This window comes from Cajanus cajan, chromosome 6 (genome assembly GCF_000230855.2).
Source record: "Cajanus cajan strain Asha chromosome 6, NIPB_CcT2T_4, whole genome shotgun sequence".
Lineage (NCBI taxonomy): Eukaryota > Viridiplantae > Streptophyta > Magnoliopsida > Fabales > Fabaceae > Cajanus > Cajanus cajan.
Window position 1 is genome coordinate 43,231,324 of NC_138522.1, and position 19,504 is coordinate 43,250,827.

General features: G+C 30.8%; 3 protein-coding genes across 4 annotated transcripts; all 3 read right to left on the reverse strand.

The window, feature by feature from the left end:
* Positions 1–102: 102 nt before the first annotated feature.
* Positions 103–1,038, reverse strand: LOC109797771 (FKBP-type peptidyl-prolyl cis-trans isomerase). Its single transcript, XM_020357901.3, has one exon. The coding sequence runs from the start codon at positions 955–957 to the stop codon at positions 379–381; it is 579 nt and encodes a 192-aa protein (XP_020213490.1). The 5' UTR covers positions 958–1,038; the 3' UTR covers positions 103–378.
* Positions 1,039–1,441: 403 nt separating this feature from the next.
* Positions 1,442–6,082, reverse strand: LOC109795802 (protein NETWORKED 2A). 2 transcript variants are annotated; one of them, XM_029270884.2, is made up of 3 exons: positions 5,858–6,082; positions 3,250–5,165; positions 1,442–2,656 (listed from the first exon to the last, which is right to left on the reverse strand). In XM_029270884.2, exons 1-3 carry the CDS (start codon positions 5,949–5,951, stop codon positions 1,628–1,630), a joined length of 3,039 nt encoding a protein of 1,012 aa, XP_029126717.1. In that variant the 5' UTR covers positions 5,952–6,082; the 3' UTR covers positions 1,442–1,627. The 2 variants fall into 2 exon arrangements, with proteins under 2 accessions (XP_029126717.1, XP_082933263.1); XM_083077137.1 differs by lacking the exon at positions 5,858–6,082 and having other exon boundaries at positions 3,250–5,271.
* An 11,504-nt stretch (positions 6,083–17,586) lies between these two features.
* On the reverse strand, positions 17,587–18,723 carry LOC145958868 (uncharacterized). The gene is made up of 5 exons (XM_083076404.1): positions 18,485–18,723; positions 18,275–18,379; positions 18,109–18,184; positions 17,910–18,005; positions 17,587–17,833 (listed from the first exon to the last, which is right to left on the reverse strand). The coding sequence occupies exons 2-5, from the start codon at positions 18,346–18,348 to the stop codon at positions 17,732–17,734; spliced, it is 348 nt and encodes a 115-aa protein (XP_082932530.1). The 5' UTR covers positions 18,349–18,379; positions 18,485–18,723; the 3' UTR covers positions 17,587–17,731.
* Positions 18,724–19,504: the final 781 nt, after the last annotated feature.

Here is a 19,504-nt window from a genome sequence, read left to right on the forward strand (position 1 = left end):
TTATTTTATTTTTTTTCTTATTTCTCATTCTTAAATATGCTTACAGAAAATTTTTTACCCGATCTCCCGGTTAATGTATTGTGTATAATCTAGTCCTCAACATTTTGTTTTGAAGACCAATATTATTATCATGAGCAATGGCTTGTACATCAGCTATATTCATTCCAAATGACAATTTCATTCAGAAACACAGTCGTAAAAGGACCTTGAACTTCGATCTCTCTCAATCTCCAACAAGGACACCATATAATATAATTACAAATCCAAAACCACAATTCATCCTGCAAACAACATTCATTTAAACAGAATAATAATAATTACACTACATTAGCAAAAAGTAGAAGCGCGTTTGGCTCCAACAAACGGAAAAAAACAATTTCATTTGTTAGTTGAAGAAGAATCAGGTTGGGGCCAAACGCTGATCTTCTCCTTCTCATACTTAACAAAGACGGCTCCAACCGCAGCCACAAAGTAGATCTGAATCAGAATAATAGCCGGCGTGTGATAGTTAATAACGCCTTTTCCGGTGGCAAGCTCCACCAGAAACAGCGCCGCCAGACCCAGAGCCGCAATGCGACCGTTCAAGCGCTCGCTGTAGTGGCTGAACCCTAACTCCACCTTCACTCCGCCGGAGACCGGCTCCTTGAGGGCCACCGGCGGCAGGAACACGGCAGACCCGGGTGACCCGGAAGAGCCTTTCTTGGACTTTCGGCTCTTTCGGATCTCCGCCTTCTTGCCCGTGCCGCTGCGGTAGCGGAGGCGGAGCTGGTTGATGCGGCTGTCGAAGTCGTCGTCGTCGGAGGCGTCCGGTTCGGGCTCGGAGGGGTCCGAACCGGAGGGTGGGGTTTCCGAGTCGGTGGCTCGGAGGGTGAAGAGCCTGCGGTGATGGGGTTTGGAGGAAGAGAGAGGGAATGAGAGGGAGAGTTGCAAGGACGGTGGTGGTGATAACATCGCCATTTTTTCTTCTCTCTTTCTTTCTCTGCGTTTGTTTCGGATAATTTATTATTCTTTTATTTTTTTTATGTGGTGCCCTGCTTACTTCACTTCTTTGTACCACAAAATCAATATGTTACACCAGATTCTGAAATATCGATTTGTTTTGTAAAATTTTTGGATTTTTATTTTTTGACATAAGTCATGGTAATTTCAACCTTTTTTTAAAAAAAAATATAGAATAATTGTATTTAATAAATAATCGAATTTAATAGTTGAAAAATTTTACTATTTCAAGATTCTTAGAATTAAAAAAATATATGAAATAGTAATTTAATGTAGTTATCTAAATAAAAAATATAAAAAAATATTTTGCAAAATTTTACAACGAATTTTTAATTATAATATTAAATTAATTTTAATCTAATTTTTTTAAACTTGATTAATTTTTTTAAAATGTTCATAAACAATGATGTACTGAAACATAACATTATGCATATTTGATGAATTGGTTAAAGTTTATAGAGAATCTTTATATTTCCGTGTAAGTATATATTTACAACGCAAATGCTGGTTACATAGCTTCTACGATTTCAGACAAAAGACTAGACATAAAAGCAACATCAAAATCATAATCATTGACTATACAAAATGTAGAATTGTCCAAAAACTCAACTAGAGGATGAAAATGTGTCTATATAAAGGTATCCTCAGCCTCTGATAGATCACTATATTGCCTAAGCAGTGTTGGATGCACACATGTCAAAACCGTTTGCTTTTGCTTCTTTAACTTGATTCCAAACAGAAAAGACTTCAAGGGTATTCTACCACGACTTGTGGAGTGTTTCATGTTGCCATGAGTGTTAGCCCTAATTTCTTGATTCAGTTCTTCTAGCATCTTCTCAACTTGACCTCTAAGTCCCTTCACACAACTCACACCTGCTTCGAGTTCACTAGAAACCTTGTTGCTCTCCTGCTTCATGTTTAAAACCTCACCTTGAAACTTTGCAGCCTGATATCCACTTAGTTCTGCCATATGTGATGCACAATTTGGATTTGCTGCTCTTGCTATTTCATCTTGTAATGTGCACAATGATGGATGCCTACCCTGCAACTCTTCCTGCAACACTTCATTGTGTTCAAGCCATAGTAATAACTCCGTTCTTATCTCTCTTAGGTGTCTAAATATTGGTTTTATTTCAGATTGTATAGAACTTGAGTTCTCTTGGGGCATGTTGTTACCCCTTATTTTTCTAAGCTCAAATCTTAAGTCCTTAATGGAATTTTGAAACTTTTGAATCTGATGCACCGAGGTGCTAAACCTCAGCCAGAACTCCAAGTTCTCCTCTAGCAAATCATCGATGTCTGAACGAAATTTCTTTTCTAAGTTTGAAAGTGAGTGGCTTTTTCCAAGCTGGTTTGTTTTCACCTTCACTAGTATGGTCTTTCCATGTGACATGCTAATGCCAACCTTTTCTTTGTTTTCAACATGTTGTTGATTTGCATAAGAAGTACTAACTGCACTTGCATCTGTGTTTGAAGATGGATTTTCAGGATCCTGTGAGTCTATTCCTTGAAGAAGTGCTTCTTGTGGCGTGTGGTTATAATCTGTGAGAGTGGTGTAATGACTTTCATCGGGATTTGTTTCTGAACAGGACAACTTCTGTTGTAAAATGTTTATCTCTTTATCCTTAATTTCAACGGTATCCTTCAATTCCCTTACCTGCATGTGAATATCTACATTCTTAGGACTGGAGATAATATAGTGCCTAATATACAACTACTAAATGTAAAAAAATTGACCCCAACCTACATATACTATTTTCCTAACTTGGTCTTAAACAATTTCAAAGTAATTATAATTAGTTTTATCACTAAAATCCTATTATGAAAATAAGTGAAACCTTCTTGTATTTTTGTTCACTTTAACAAGATTAGGGCCATTAGGCAAATGCTAACAATTATTCTTAGGAAGGACACTTTCTGCTACTAATTCAAAAATGAAAACTAAAGCTTTTAGAGTCTAGTTTTTAAATGTTGTACTTTTCATTACATTTTTTTTATTTCTTAATAAAGTATCATAAAGCTACTTGTTAGCAGGATCCATAAAACTATACTAAGTTTTAGCAGATTTTTGTTGTGAAATTATATTACAAATAATGTGGTAAGTTAACTTATTCCATTTAATGATTGTTAACAGTATATCCATTTATCAAATTTGTTAAAATTATTGCCTTTTCAATTTGACTTTACAATTTACATTGTTAACAATGAAGTTCATCACAAGCTTAAATATATAGATCGACTGTTATTTACCTGATGTGTCAACTCAGAAATGTTGTCCCGATTTTTCTTCTCCACATCATTGAGCTTTCCCTTTACATCCTCGTAGCTCCTTAAAACTGATGTGTATTCCAATAGAATCTTTTCTGTTTCATCTAATCCACTTGTAGACATGTCATTCCAGGTAGGTTGATCTTCTTTCTCACCAGTCCCCAGATCAAGTGATTCGGTCTCAACATTACTCCTTACCTCAGACAAATCATCCTTCTCCTGCACCATTGGCTCTGGAATCTCTTCAGTCCTAAAATCAATAGTTTCCTTCAAATTGGGCTTGTTATCTTCATTACTATCATCACCAATATTTACACTATGATCTTTCTTTCCCTCCTTTGTTATCTTAACATCCTTCATGATTTCTGTGTTATCACCTGGTTTTTCAAACTCCTCTTCATTCCTAAAATCAATATTTTCCTTCAAATTGGACCTGTTATCTTCATTTCTAACATCACCAATATATACGCTACGATCTTCCTTATTCTCCTTGGTTATATTAACATCCTTCATGATTTTTGTGTTATCACCTGGTTTTTCAGACTCTTCTAGTTCTTCATCTGGTGCACTTTGGTTTTTATATAGTAGCGAGTTTTCCCCCTCCTCCTCTAGCTTTACATCATTCATTTTTCCTAAAAGGTGTTCAAGATCACAACTAGCCTCAGTAAAGTGTGTTTGGTGGTTATTGCCTTTCCTTTTGATATTTTCATTGAGAATTTTAACTCTCCTCAGCTCCTCCTCCACTTCTTTCAGCTTCTTTTTTGTTTCTTCTGAATCTTCAATCAGCATTTCCTTGCCCTCTTCCAAGCTCAGTATATTTTTTTGAAGTTCATCTGCTTCTAATCTCAGTCTCTTTACCAAGCCAGTCTGAGAAGAGACCTCAGTTTCTAGGGTAACAACCTTACTTACAAGCTCATCAATCTTCTCTACGATTTCTGTCATAGTGAGGGAGCTACCTGAATCTTCCTCAAGCTTTTTCTTAATCATGTCTCTTAACTTCCCCACATCATGCTCATGCATTTCTTCTTCCAAGTTAGACAAGTCTTCTTCCTCTATGTTTTTCGGTTCTATTCCGTGGTCTTGTTGACTTTTATGTTTAGAAATGAATTGGTCTTTAAGGGCTTCGTACTTGGCATGAGCTTCCTTAACCCTTTGGTGTGCTACTTTAGCCTCTTCAGATGATTGTACTTGTACACCTTGCAATTTAGCAAGGCTCTCTTTGCATGAATTTAGAGCTGTTGATGCCATTAAAGCTCTTGCCTCATTGTCCTCTATGATTGCATTAATGTCAAACTCATCTTGCAAACTGTAAACTCTTTTTTGCATTTCAGTAATACGGTCCTCAATTTCCCAGTGCTTTTCATAGGAATGTTCATACAAACACTTTACGAACTCTTTCTCAGTTTGTAGTGCCAACATTTCTTTCTGAAGCTTGTCAACTTCTGCTAGTGCTGCAACCTTACTCAGACCTGAATGAGGACTTGTGGGAGCAGATTTTGCAAATCTCTTAAATGTACCCTTCTTAGAGAGCACCATTGATGGGCTTCTAAAATCCTTCTTTGGCATATTTGGGGCTTTAGGAATGCTTGATTTTGGTGTTTGGTTGTTGGGGTGTTGAGATGATGAATTTGTTCCATGGAAGCCTTCTTCACCATCATCCTCATCAATTCTATAATGGACTTGTTCTGGGAAAGCACTGGCAATAGTGCGGTTGGCACTTTGGAGCTCCTTTGACAGAAGATCGTATCTCTCAGCTAATGCTCTATATGCTCGAAACACTTCTTCCACGTAACCTACCAGTTGTGGCCTCTTCCTGTAGTACATTTCTGCCCTTTGGGAAAATGATTCCCCTTCATCATGAATAATTTTTAGGGTTTCAGCCACCACCTCCTCCATATCTGTTAAATTTTTGTTTGCATGTCATTGACAATGAGATATTTTCATAATATAAGACAAGTGAGTTGAAGTTGTGCATCAAATGAAACCAATAGAACTACAATATCAATATGCCATTATCTGATTATCCTCTATATACTTATGCTTCTTGTTCTTCATGCATTCCTTGTATATATGATTTTCAGGTCACTGTTATATGCTATCTTTTATTCTACATTACGACCATTTTACTTTACTTCTCTAAACTTTTCATAAAATGGTGAAAAAAGGACTTAAATCGAAAATGGTATCCAATAATTATAAAAATATTTTATAATTTGATTTGAATTAATAAAAAAATAGAATATTAAATAGTTTTTAAAATTTTAATTTATGTATTAAGAATTTTTAATTTAATTCTTCTCATTATATATATATATATATATATATATATATATATATATATGCATCATGTTAAACATAAAGATTGTCTTGTCATCTTTAGGACAAATTGAGAAATCTTCACAATATCTAAATAATTAACCGATTGTGCAATCAAGGGAAAATGAAAATGCCTTATTCTAATTCTAAAGACATCATAAAATTTCCTGTGAATTGATCATGCCTACTATCTTGTTGAAAAATGAATGGCAAAAATAATATGCTCTGATGAAAATAATAATAGACAATGGAAAACTACATGATTGATACATACCTTGGAGACTTTGTTCTAGCCATTTGGATTGCTTAGTCCTGATGTGGCTTGCCCACCACCATGAATATGCATTGGTCGCTGCCCTTCGCAACATTTTTATTTTGTGCAACAATCAAACACATTCAACCCATTGAAACAAGACCTCGATGATGAAGATAAATGAAATCAACAAGGTGGTACAAAGAAAAACAAATTAAGGCGCACAAAATGTCGTATTAGAATAGCTGCAATTTTATTGATGATCTTGAAAGAAATCTTGGCCAAAAGAGAAACAAATGTCGGTGAAATTGCCTTCTTATGGGGCAGACATGAAGAGGAGGATACTTCGCCACAATCATTGGTAATCCAATGTGTTGTATACTTTGAAGAACAAAAGTTTTGGAGGGCTTTGCTAGAATATTTTTTCAACTCATTAATAATTTTTTGAAGTGCAATCTATTAATATCTAATGTTTTTTTTTCTTTTTCCTTTTTTCTCTTTCCCAGTTTACCCATATACAGTCTAAGAACAATCTTGTTTTAGATCTCTTTTAAAATATATCTTTTATATTAATATTTATATAGTTTTTTTTTAAATTATAACCTAAAAATTACGTTATCTATTCTTAAAAATTCACTTTAAAATGTTTATTTAAAAAAATTATTTTTATATCTATTTATTTTTTATCATAAAACATTATTATTATTTTTAAAAAAAATATTTTAACCCTTCTTATATCTTTTTCTTCTTCAATCCGTTTCTCTTAGCCAAATAATAGAATCGTCAACTACAGTGTGCATAATACTCTCCTTTCACGGACAACTTGTCCCTCACCACCACCACCCCTCCGTTGATTAAAATTTTCCTTTTAATCAGTTACATATTACTTTTCTTTTTCTTTTTGAGTAATAATTTGTGTCATAAAATTGCATATTAGGTTAAGTATTTTATAGAATGTTAATATTGAAGGCTCGAAATATATGAACAAATTGTATGAAATAAAAAATCTAACATTTTAATTATGTATTAAATTGAATAATACAAGTGAAATAATTAAAATAAAGTTTTAATACTAAAATTTTAATAAAAACATAGTAATTAAAAAGTATGTAGAATCTTTTAATTACATTTGATTTTATTATCCTAAACTAAACTAATTAATAAGCAAAGTTTTTGAAATATAAAATGAAAGGTACTTCTAAGAAACAACGTAAATAAAAAGTGGAGGGATCGATGACAAGTTAAGTGAAAATGTATAATGTTTAAAGAAAACTTCAAGGGAGTAAACACTTGTGTCCATTGCTACGAGGGGTAACCGACCTATTTCCTTAAAGGGGATATAAAATTTAGGATTTAAATTATAAATTAAAATTCATATACTAAGATCGAGTTAAGCTCCAAAATCTACTTTCTTAACTTGGTATCAAAGTAAATCAGATACTATATCTTAACAATTATTTATTATTGTTAGACCTATCATTTCATCTATTATATGGTTGTTATCGTAATACCTACAAATGTTCAGTTCACTTCACACTCGAAATGTCTAGTTCTTAGTGAAGATGTGTTGAAGATCTCATATCGATTAGAGATAAATATATAATAATGTATATAAGTGAGAAGTAATTCTCACTTAACAAGTTAATTTTATAATGTTGAGTTTAGGGGATAGATGATATGTATTTTTATTACTAGTCCATTACTTTTATTTTCTAATTTTGAGTCAATTTAATCTCTTTGAAACAATAATTATTTTCACTTTTGAAACATAATTTTAAATTTTTTTTTTTACTAATTTAAACCTTAAAACTCGTATCGTTAAATTCAATTACATGAAAACTATTAAAATAAATGAAATTCAAATGAACAACTATTGTAACCATGGTAAAAATCACATAAAAATAAGTTTAAAAAGTAATTAAAAATTAAAAAAGTCTAATTTCACATTATTTTCTAGTTGTTCGTGTAATATTTTTTTTTACATGATTTTCACTTTTTTATAACTCTTGGATTCAAACATTAGCTCAGTTTTATAATTTTCATATAGGTGAATTTAATATTACAAGTTTCACATCTTAAAGCAATCAAAAATTGATTCAAAATCATGTCTCAAAATTAAAAATTATTATTATTTTAAAAAAATTAAATCGATCCAAATATAAAAGATAAAAGACCACAACTAGCTACCTCCTCTTAATAAAACAATATTTAGAACAAAAACTATCAAGATAATCAAATTTAATCTTACCATACATTTTGATGTTTCGATCGTCTATCCAAAAAATGACTTGAATAAAGCAAAACTAAAAGGTTGAAATGCTAAATTTATTGTGAATGTTCTTATTGAATATTATTTATGAAACCATATCAGTACAACTTTAGGTGCATAAGTCTCTCCAAAAACACTAAACAACTGGAAAAGTAAATTAAAATTACAACCATATTACATAAAACAAAAGTTTTAGTAGAAGTTGAGTTTTATAAACGAAAGCAAGAGTATGATCCAGAGAGTGGTGGCACCATTGAATGTGATGTTGGTGAATAGGATGGTTTCTTAATGTCTAATTATCAAGAAAAGGAGTAGGAGCAGGAGAGTGGTGGTGGTTGTGACGGTGGTGGTGTGGTGAGTGGGCTGGTGGGTGAATATGATAGGTGACTGGAGTTTTCTCAATAGAAAGAGGAATGGAAGGTGGAGAGCTGTGGTGATGTGGTGGGTAAGCTTTGTGGTGGGTAGGAGGGTGAACTGGCTCCTTTATTAAAGGGATGGGAGCATGAGCAGGAGAACGGTGGTGGTGATGGCGGCGGTGGTGGTGTGGTGGGTGAGCTTGTTGGTGGCTAGGAGGGTGATGGTGGTTGTAATGTGGAGGGTGAGTTGGTTGGTGAGTAGGAGAGTGGACATGTGGCTTTGTTAAAGAACTAGGAGCATGAGCTGGAGAATGATGGTAGTGGTGGTTGTAATGTGGTGGGAGAGTTGGCTGATGAGTAGGAGAGTGAACATGTGGCTTTTTTAAAGAACTAGGAGCATGAGCAGGAGAATGATGGTGGTGATGATGGTGGTGGTGGTGGTGGTGATGTGGTGGAGTTGCAATTGGAGAATGAACTCGCGTGTGTAAAGAAGTTTCAAGTTCTTGGGCAAATACAGTAAAAGAGCTCACTAAGAACAAGAATAATGTTAGAAATTTGGCCATTGCTCTTTCTAGTGTTTTTTAGTGAGAGAAAGATGTTGGTGTAATGTGAAGCCTTAGATAAGACTCTAATTTATAGAAGCAAAAATTAACACTTATTCTAACTTTTAGTGAAATAAAATTAAATGGAAAATCCATTTTGCCCATCATTTAAATGGAAATTTCAATGTTGATTACAAAAAGTGGAAATTGTTTATGTGATATGGTTGACATTTAAAATAGTGATTAAGGAAGCTAATTAAATTTACAAATAAAAATAAGAAATGATAAATTATTTAGGAAAATGCTTATAATAATAAAATAATTCTTTTGTAAATGTGATATACTAACAAGGTGAAGTTCTGGATTGGTAGATTGATTTATTCAGTAAAAAGCTCTTATAGATTTCATAATGTTGACCTTTATATTTAAAATCTCAAATAGATTTTGAGAATGTTGACTTTTATATTTTACTATTTTATTAAAATCAAATTTTAATAATGTCCATTTGAGTTCAAATATTATTAGATATAATATCTTTTTCATAAGTTAAAGTGTTTTTTTTAGTGCAATCACCTAATTAATGAATTTAGACTAGTATTGTTTTATTTTTAATGTTAGAAATCATGTTTCAATACAATCATCTGATCTTTAACGAGATAAATCGTATTCTGAAATTAAACTATTCAATTTCCTTTTGGAAAAAAATGTAATTAATTAGTTATATTCAAATAAAGTGGTATAGGTAATGTGAGAGTGGGATATAGGATTGGAGTAATAAAGAGAGATTAAGTTTGCATCTCCCCAAGTAACAAATTATTAATTACTAACATTTGGTGATAAAAAAAAGTAATTATATTCAAATAAGTATTGATTAATTTAATTGCCTTCCTTGTGATGACATTGACCTCGTTATAATATAGTTTTCCCTATTTTACAATTGGAATTTTTATGACTCTAGTTAATGATATTGGGTAATAATAAAATAAAAATTATAATAACTTATATGTTTTTCTTTATGCATATTTTTATTTTAATTAATAATAATCAATATCTAATATCTTTTAATTTTTCTTTAATAAGTTACATATTCTTTTGGGTAATAATTTGTGTCATGAAATTGCATCTTAAGTGTTTCACAATGTTGAAAGTGTAACATCTTTTTTTAAATAAAAAAAACTAGAATAATTAAATATTATAAGGAAAATATTTTTATTAATAAAATATAAATGGGAGAGGTAGAGTAAAGGTTTTGGGTCAAATTCTGGGCCCAACTCAAAGGCTAATTAAAAAGAAGAAAAGAATGAACGGTTCTTTGTGTGTCTCCACAAGCCTAGAGCATTTGCAAGAGAAAGCCTAGAAAAGATCACTAGAGAAGGCACAAATTAGTGGTTGGAGCTACAAGAAATGAGTTGTTTAATAGGATTGCCACTCTAGGTATAGGGAGAGCTTATTAAATCTTTTGGACATATATGAGGGACAAGGGTAGATGGGCAAATCTTAAGCCCTATAATTGTATGTTCAAGTTGTATTGTTGTGTACATATACAATTGTAAACCTATTGTTACTCTGTTTACGAATTTGGTATGATGTTTTGATTAGTCTATTTGAATGATGAGTTTGTATATTTCAAAGGGTAAAATTATTCATATATGAAATTGGGGATTTGAATTGGGAGTGGATGAATCTTGATGATTTAATGTTGTAATGATGTTTATTGAGTATGGATAGATCAAATGACTGATTAGATTGTAGATGGAAGCCTTGGATGTGTTTGTGTGTAATTGAGGAAGAAGAGTTATGTAGATTATGATTTTGCAAATTATAAGATCTGGGACTAAGCTAAGCGTGAGGACGGACATGCCCAACATGGGGTTTCCAAAGAGGTCTAGACTTCTCGACATTAGGCGTGAAATGTTGCGTCCGACACCATTTAACATCGAATTTATGAGGAAGGTAACATTGGTCATGACCCAGATCATGCCAAGCTAGATTGAGACAGAGAGATCCCAAACCTTGCAACAATAAGCGTAGGTAATCACATGTTAGGCATAAGTTTAGTAGAGAGGTCCTTGACCTTTCTAGGCTAGGCACAAGTTCGATCTTGTTTGGCACTATAACTTTTATTTTATAATGTTATTCTTTTACAAATCAATCAATTTGAGAACATAAGAAAAGAGATTAAGATAGAGAATCAATGGAAACAATCAATAAGTAATAATGTGTGAATAATTGATTAAAACAATGAATTCTAATGTACTAGTATTGATGATATTGTTGAAGTAATTATCTCGAAGGGTGATTGAATTGATGTGATGATACATATTATGATGAGAATTATGATGAGACGAGATGGATAAGTCCAGTGTTGCAGACTAACACATGAGATGAGCCATTGAATATTGAATTGTTGTGATCTAAATGTTGAGTCCATGCATTCATATTTTGTTTGCGAGATAGTGCAAGTTTATGTAGGTGGGATACATAGGTCATCTACCTATGCCCGAGGAGGTGTCATGGTGGGAAACTTCTAATGGGAATGGAAGGGTAACATAACCAATTGTAACACTTTCATTAAATCCTTATAGATATCCCCTAGTGAAGGTGGTTCGATGGGGACCACTATTTCTGGGTGGTCAAATTCCATGACTCCTAGGCTATTCAATATTGATGATGAGGAGGAGGAAATTGGTACCATATGCATATAGAATTAGAAACACGCATTGCACGAGTCTTAAATTATGATTGAGTTGTATTATATGACTTGTTGATCATAAATGATGAATCTATAGCAATGGTTATTGTAGATATATGGAAGAATGCCTATATGTGAATGAGACGTTATTGATGTTATAGATGTGTTTGTCTACCTTTGTGTCTTATATATGTTGTGTATGGATGATGTGTATTCTAACTCTCGACATTGTATGTTTGTGTTTCGGTTGAACGCAACTTGTATGATTAAAACAAGTACAAGAGGATGTGTTTAGTGAATGAGAGGTCCAAAGAGGGTTTTTGCTCTTTGTGAAATCGAGGTAGTGTTCTAGTCTTAGTAGTTATTTGTATTTGTTAAATTTCTATTTCAACATGTTTTCTTGTTAGAATTGTGTTCAAATAGGTAGTTTTGCCTTACTTTAATTTATACATGTTTTTTTTGTGTGTTTTCATTCGTTTAATAAAGTTATGAAAAAAGTATTGTGAACTCTCTTATAAAGTGTTTCAAGTTTAGAAATTAATTTTTATCTTATATACTATCAATTTTAAATCATTAAATTTCTTATTTAATTATTTAGGGTGGAAGAGTGTCACAAAAAGTTTGAAAGAATATATGAATAAATTGGGTGAAATAAAAAATATTACATTTTATTTAAATATTAAATAGAATAATACAAGTGAAATAATTAAAATAAATTATTAAATATTAAAAATTTAATTAAAATATAATAATTAAAAGTATTTATAATTCTTTAATTATAATTTATTTTATTGTCCTAAACTAAACTATTAAGCAAAGTTTTCAAAATATTAAATGAAAGGTACTTCTCTAAAATAATGTAAATCAAAAGTGGAGAATGACAAGTCAAATGAAAATGCATATTGTTTAAAAAAGATTTTAATAGAATAAACAAATGTATTCATTGCTAGATAGAGATAATCAAGTTATTTCCTTAAAGGGGAATATAAAAATAAAAATATAATTATAATTTTAAATCAATATAGTAAATTTTATCAATAAAAAATCTTAATAATAAATCATAAATTACAAAAGTCACATTTTTTATTGAAAAATAATTGAGATATCTAAAAAAAACTTTTTAAAATGCTAATTTTATACTTTTAGAAGATGTATCTATTTTGGATGATAACAATAGATAAAAAAAGAAGAAAAAAAGAGAGAGAGATACGAAAATGTAAAATGTGGCATATCATACGAAGAGGGAAAAAGTAGAAGGTTAAATTGTACTTTTTGCTTCTATTTATGTTTATTCGCGAATTTGGTCTCTTTATACAAAAGTAAAAACTTTTAATTTCTCTAATTTTAAAAATATACAATTTTGATTTTATCATTAACTTAATATCTGTTGACTGTCGAATTTTAACACCTACACATGATATATAACAACTTAAATGACAAAATGTTTACAACTAAAAAATTTAAAATATATAAATGAGATTTAATAATGAAATAAAAATCATTCTTGATTTAAACTAAATACACATAAAAGTAGTTTGTGCATTTTATTTTTGGTTATTGTTTATCTCTAAATATCGCATCACTAAATGTAACATGACTTAGAGAGATTATGAATTAATATTAAATTTTAACGTTTAACAAAAACTAAATTGATTGTGGGACCAAAATTTCATATTTTTAAATCATCCAATCTTTAACAGGATAAATCGAATTTTGAAATTAAACTATTCTATTTCTTTTTTGAAAAAAAAAATAGCTAATTAATTAGTTACATTCAAATAAGGAAGTCTAGGTGATGCGAGGCTGAAACATAGGGTTGGAGTGATAAAGAGAGGTTAATTTGAAATCACCCGAGCTAACATAACTTACTAAATATTGCCAAAATTTGGTGATAAAAAAGTAGTTATATTCAAATGAGTATAAAATCATTTAATTGCCTTCTTCCATAAACATAGTTCTTTATTTTCATAAAATATATATTTTTAATAATATGTTATGTATTTAACTTTACATTAAACCACTAAGGATAATATGCATGATATTTTACATGGTGACACTTCACATAATTTTTCATTGATTAGAATTCTTTACCGATCAGAACCCTCTGTGAATAATCCTTTATAAGATGTTAGACCACCTCTAGGATCAACAACTGTTCCCACAAATGAAGACAAGACTTTTCAACATGTTTTATCTCCAAGCATAGACTTTCTGGGTAACTTCCTAAGAGGTCACTCATCCCTAAATTGTTACAAGTAAAACATAATTAACTATGAAGTGCTTTTGTAATGAACTATCGAAAAATATATGCATCTTATTGATATAGATAGTACTAATTAAGTTTTTAAGTCATTCTTACCTATAGAGTCTCGCAACTATATACATCTCTAGATTCCTCTCATTATGGCATATTTAGGTTGTTACAGAAGTTTGATACTTGGCTCAAATATTAAATCGTTATATTTACAACCAAAAAAGGGAGAGAGAGAAAGAATTGTCCTTATGGTAACATTGACCTCATTATATTACAATTTTCCCTATTTCACAATTGAAATTTTTATGGCTCTACTCAATGGCATTGGATAATGATAAAATAAAAATTATAATAACTTATATGTTTTTCTTTTACTTTTATTTTTATTTTAATTAATAACAGTCAATATTCAATATCTTTTAATTTTTCTTTAATAAATTATATTTTTTTTGAGTAATAATTTGTGTTAAGGTTGCATCTTAAGTTAAATGTTTTTTTTAGAATGTAAATATTGAAAGCTTGAAAGAATATATGAATAATTTGTGTGAAATAAAAAATCTTACTTGTTATTTGAATATTAAATTGAACAATATAAGTGAAATAATTAAAATAAATTATTTAATATTAAAATTTTAATTAAAACATAATAATAAAAATGTATTTAGAATTGTTTAATTATATTTTATTTTATTATGCTAAACTAAAATCATAAATAAAGTTTTTTAAATATGAAATGACAGGTACTTCTTTGAAATAATGTAAATAAAAAGTGGAGGGATGATCCTCTAAGATGTCTAATCATCTACGATGAAAGTTTGTTGAAAATCTCATATTAACTAAAGATAAGTTCACGATAATGTATATAAATGATAGACAATTCTTATCTTACAATAGTAGATTTTGTAATGTTGAATTATACTTTAAAATTAAAAATTAAAAGTCTAATTTCACATTATTTTCTAGTTGTTCGTGTGATAATTTTTTTACATGATTTTCACTTGTTTATAACTCTTGGATTCAAACATCAACTCAATTTTATAATTTTCATATAGGTGAATTTAATATTATAAGTTTCACATCTTAAATCAATTAAAAATTAATTTAAAATCATGTCTCAAAATTAAAAATTATTATTATTTAAAAAAAAAATAAATCAATCTAAATATAAAAGATAAAAGACCACAACTAGCTACCTCCTCTTAATAAAACAATATTTAGAACAAAAACTATCAAGAGAATCAAATTTAATCTTACCATACATTTTGATGTTTCGATCGTCTATCCAAAAAATGACTTGAATAAAGCAAAACTAAAAGGTTGAAATGCTAAATTTATTGTGAATGTTCTTATTGAATATTATTTATGAAACCATATCAGTACAACTTTAGGTTCATAAGTCTCTCCAAAAACACTAAACAACTGGAAAATTAAATTAAAATTACAACTTCATATTACATAAAACAAAAGTTTTAGTAGAAGTTGAGTTTTATAAACGAAAGCAAGAGTATGATCCAGAGAGTGGGGGCACCATTGAATGTGATGTTGGTGAATAGGATGGTTTCTTAATGTCTAATTATCAAGGAAAGGAGTAGGAGCAGGAGAGTGGTGGTGGTGGTGACGGTGGTGGTGTGGTGAGTGGGCTGGTGGGTGAATATGATAGGTGACTGGAGTTTTCTCAATAGAAAGAGGAATGGAAGGTGGAGAACTGTGGTGATGTGGTGGGTAAGCTTTGTGGTGGGTAGGAGGGTGAACTGGCTCCTTTATTAAAGGGATGGGAGCATGAGCAGGAGAACGGTGGTGGTGATGGCGGCGGTGGTGGTGTGGTGGGTGAGCTTGTTGGTGGCTAGGAGGGTGATGGTGGTTGTAATGTGGAGGGTGAGTTGGTTGGTGAGTAGGAGAGTGGACATGTGGCTTTGTTAAAGAACTAGGAGCATGAGCTAGAGAATGATGGTAGTGGTGGTTGTAATGTGGTGGGAGAGTTGGCTGACGAGTAGGAGAGTGAACATGTGGCTTTTTTAAAGAACTAGGAGCATGAGCAGGAGAATGATGGTGGTGATGGTGGTGGTGGTGGTGGTGGTGATGTGGTGGAGTTGCAATTGGAGAATGAACTCGCGTGTGTAGAGAAGTTTCAAGCTCTTGGGCAAATACAGTAAAAGAGCTCACTAAGAACAAGAATAATGTTAGAAATTTGGCCATTGCTCTTTCTAGTGTTTTTTAGTGAGAGAAAGATGTTGGTGTAATGTGAAGCCTTAGATAAGACTCTAATTTATAGAAGCAAAAATTAACACTTATTCTAATTTTTAGTGAAATAAAATTAAATGGAAAATCCATTTTGCCCATCATTTAAATGGAAATTTCAATGTTGATTACAAAAAGTGGAAATTGTTTATGTGATATGGTTGACATTTAAAATAGTGATTAAGGAAGCTAATTAAATTTACAAATAAAAATAAGAAATGATAAATTATTTAGGAAAATGCTTATAATAATAAAATAATTTTTTTGTAAATGTGATATACTAACAAGGTGAAATTCTGGATTGGTAGATTGATTTATTCAGTAAAAATCTCTTATGGATTTCATAATATTGACCTTTATATTTAAAATCTCAAATAGATTTTGAGAATGTTGACTTTTATATTTTACTATTTTATTAAAATCAAAATTTAATAATGTCCATTTAAGTTCAAATATTATTAGATATAATATCTTTTTCATAAGTTAAACTGTTTTTTTAGTGCAATCACCTAATTAATGAATTTAGACTAGTATTGTTTTATTTTTAATGTTAGAAATCATGTTTTTTTTTGGTGTTGCGAAATCATGTTTTAATACAATCATTTGATCTTTAACGAGATAAATCGGATTTTGAAATTAAACTATTCAATTTCCTTTTGGAAAAAAATGTAATTATTAGTTATATTCAAATAAAGTGGTATAGGTAATGTGCGAGTGGGATATAGGATTGGAGGAATAAAGAGAGATTAAGTTTGCATCTCCCCAAGTAACAAATTATTAATTACTAATATTTGGTGATAAAAAAAGTAATTATATTCAAATAAGTATTGATTAATTTAATTGTCTTCCCTGTGATGACATTGACCTCGTTATATTATAGTTTTCCCTATTTTACAATTGTAATTTTTATGACTCTAGTTAATAGTATTGGATCACTACTAGAAGGATTGTATTCTAAGTCGGTTATTTTGCTATATCTACATCGGTTTTAAAACCGACTTAGATAAGGCCGTCGTAGATGAATGAACATATCTACGTCGGTTACGTAAAAATCGACTTATATATACATTTAAGTCAGTTTTTACAAAACTCTCTTAGATGTGCACATACATCTAAGTCGATTTTTATCAAAACTGACTTAGATGTATATATACACATCTAAGACGGTTTTTCCTTAGAACCGCTGTAGATTGTGCTTTTTTTAACCTGGTTAATTTTTAAAATAAAACTGATTCAATTATAAATAAACTGCAAAAACTGATTCAATTATCCAATGCAAGAGAAACCAACAGAGACCAATTTGGGATCGTTATCATTATAGAAATGGCTCAATTACATCATTATATAATATATATAATACTAAAGAAAAAATATACTTGGAAACCAAGAGAGACTAATCTAGTATCCATAAAGAAGAGTTTTTCTCTTACAAGGAGAAGAGAAGATCAAAAAATTAGGTCACACTACATTAGACATGTACTGGGCAGCCTACTACTGAAACCACATTCACCTATTTCTAAATTTTACATGTAATACTAGACCTTTCAACATGATCTATTTTTAAATTTTTCTAAAAAAAAATTTCCCCAATGAATCTGAATGTCTTCCAATTTGGTTTCCCCCAATGGTGTAGCATCTTCAAAAAGCTGCAACATATATACATCATATATTAGTTACATCATAAAAAGCATTAAAAGAAATTAACAATATTTTTAAATGTACCTCACTCCAACCATTTGTTACTCCCCCTTCAATTATTTCTGACATCCAATTCATGACATAGTATCCACATTCATAATGTTCTTGTTGTTTATAACTCTAAAATGAACACCAAATAAAGTAGTATAAATAGTTTTGTTTAATTAAGGTAATAAAAGAATTTCTTAGACACATTGACTTTAATTACGAACCACTTACTTACCATGGGGTAAATCCATTCTAAGTTCTTTGACAGTGCAGTAGATATACCACTCATGACATTATACACAGCCATAACACTAAAGAAAAAAATGAGCGTAAGTTACATAATTAAAATTTCATAATAAAGAGCATAAAAGTAAAAAAACGTATTACAAATTAAAGTTTACCTTTTAACTAAATGTTTGACATGTATAGTGGGCTTATGATGCAAAGAACAAAACCATACAGCAACATTACTCATAGGACAAAGAACCAACAGCTGCCAATGATTTCTACATTGAGCCAAAATTAGTTAAACAATATATATATATATATATATATATATATATATATATATAAATTACATAAATTAAATGCAATAAGAAACATGTACTTACTGATCAATGTAAGGAGCCAAGTAAATTTGCTTCTCGGAGTTCTTTATCCTATCATTTATATAATTTATAGCCTCTTCTTTCTTATTCCCCGATTTTTGTATGGATTGGGGCTCCAAAAATCCATACAAGTCATCATAGCCATGCTCTTCAATTTTTTGATTTAGATAACTAAAATTTATAAAAGAAAAGTAATTTAGAATGAATCATAATTAATTAATTAAATATTGATACTAATAAGAATTGTGTACTTACAACATCCAAAATTGTATGATGGAGATGTTAAGCATTTTTCGTTCTATTAATTCACGTACATCATCAAATGTAGTATAGAACACAAAATCATTAGCACCAACATCAAATAGACTTGCAGGACATATCACCTGAAATGGTCAAGTTGGATAAGTAACCAACCTAAAACAAAAAAAAGTTAAATAGTCTTTATATAAGTCAGACAAAGTCACCTTAAATGGGTTGCCATAAGTTAAAGTCAATGATGCCTCACGCAAATCACATATAGGATCATTACTGGGTTTGGACCTATGAACTGTTGGAATATCTTGTGTTTTCTTAGATGATGAAATAAGTCTCACAAGACGTCTTGGCCATGAAATGAAAGTCTGTAGGGCCTGTCCAACTAGTTGAACCTCTGAAGTAGGCATAGGAACATGAGCATCAAAATCTCGAACAAACTCAACAACCACCTTGACCAAATCAGCTGTTAGAGGTACATGGTGTATGGTTGAACTACCCTCATAAACTCTACCAATGGCCACTACACGAGGTGGTATATCATCAATGCATAACTCACATAGATGAGAGATATCAACATGAGGCTTATCCCCTAATGCATTACCAGCCACAGCAGTAGCACTTGAAGGAGTTGGACAACTACCTTTACTACTACCAGGGACCATATCTACTTGAACTAGAGGAACATCCTATGTCTGTGTATTACTGATATCATTTTTCTTGAGTTGTGCAACAACTTGCTGTGTGAGGAGTTCCAAATCCTTGGGAGTT

Bases quoted from the DNA above. Each gene is read 5' to 3' on its own strand.
- LOC109797771 (XM_020357901.3), bottom strand. From the start codon at position 957: ATGGCGATGTTATCACCACCACCGTCCTTGCAACTCTCCCTCTCATTC.
- LOC109795802 (XM_029270884.2), bottom strand. From the start codon at position 5,951: ATGTTGCGAAGGGCAGCGACCAATGCATATTCATGGTGGTGGGCAAGC. The intron at 5,166-5,857 runs GTATGTATCAAT...AAAATTTAACAG, and splicing joins GCTAGAACAAAGTCTCCAAG to ATATGGAGGAGGTGGTGGCT. The intron at 2,657-3,249 runs GTAAATAACAGT...ATTCACATGCAG, and splicing joins TTTCTGAGTTGACACATCAG to GTAAGGGAATTGAAGGATAC.
- LOC145958868 (XM_083076404.1), bottom strand. From the start codon at position 18,348: ATGAGTAATGTTGCTGTATGGTTTTGTTCTTTGCATCATAAGCCCACT. The intron at 18,185-18,274 runs GTAAACTTTAAT...TTTTTTCTTTAG, and splicing joins GTCAAACATTTAGTTAAAAG to TGTTATGGCTGTGTATAATG. The intron at 17,834-17,909 runs GTACATTTAAAA...TATATGTTGCAG, and splicing joins TAACAAATGGTTGGAGTGAG to CTTTTTGAAGATGCTACACC.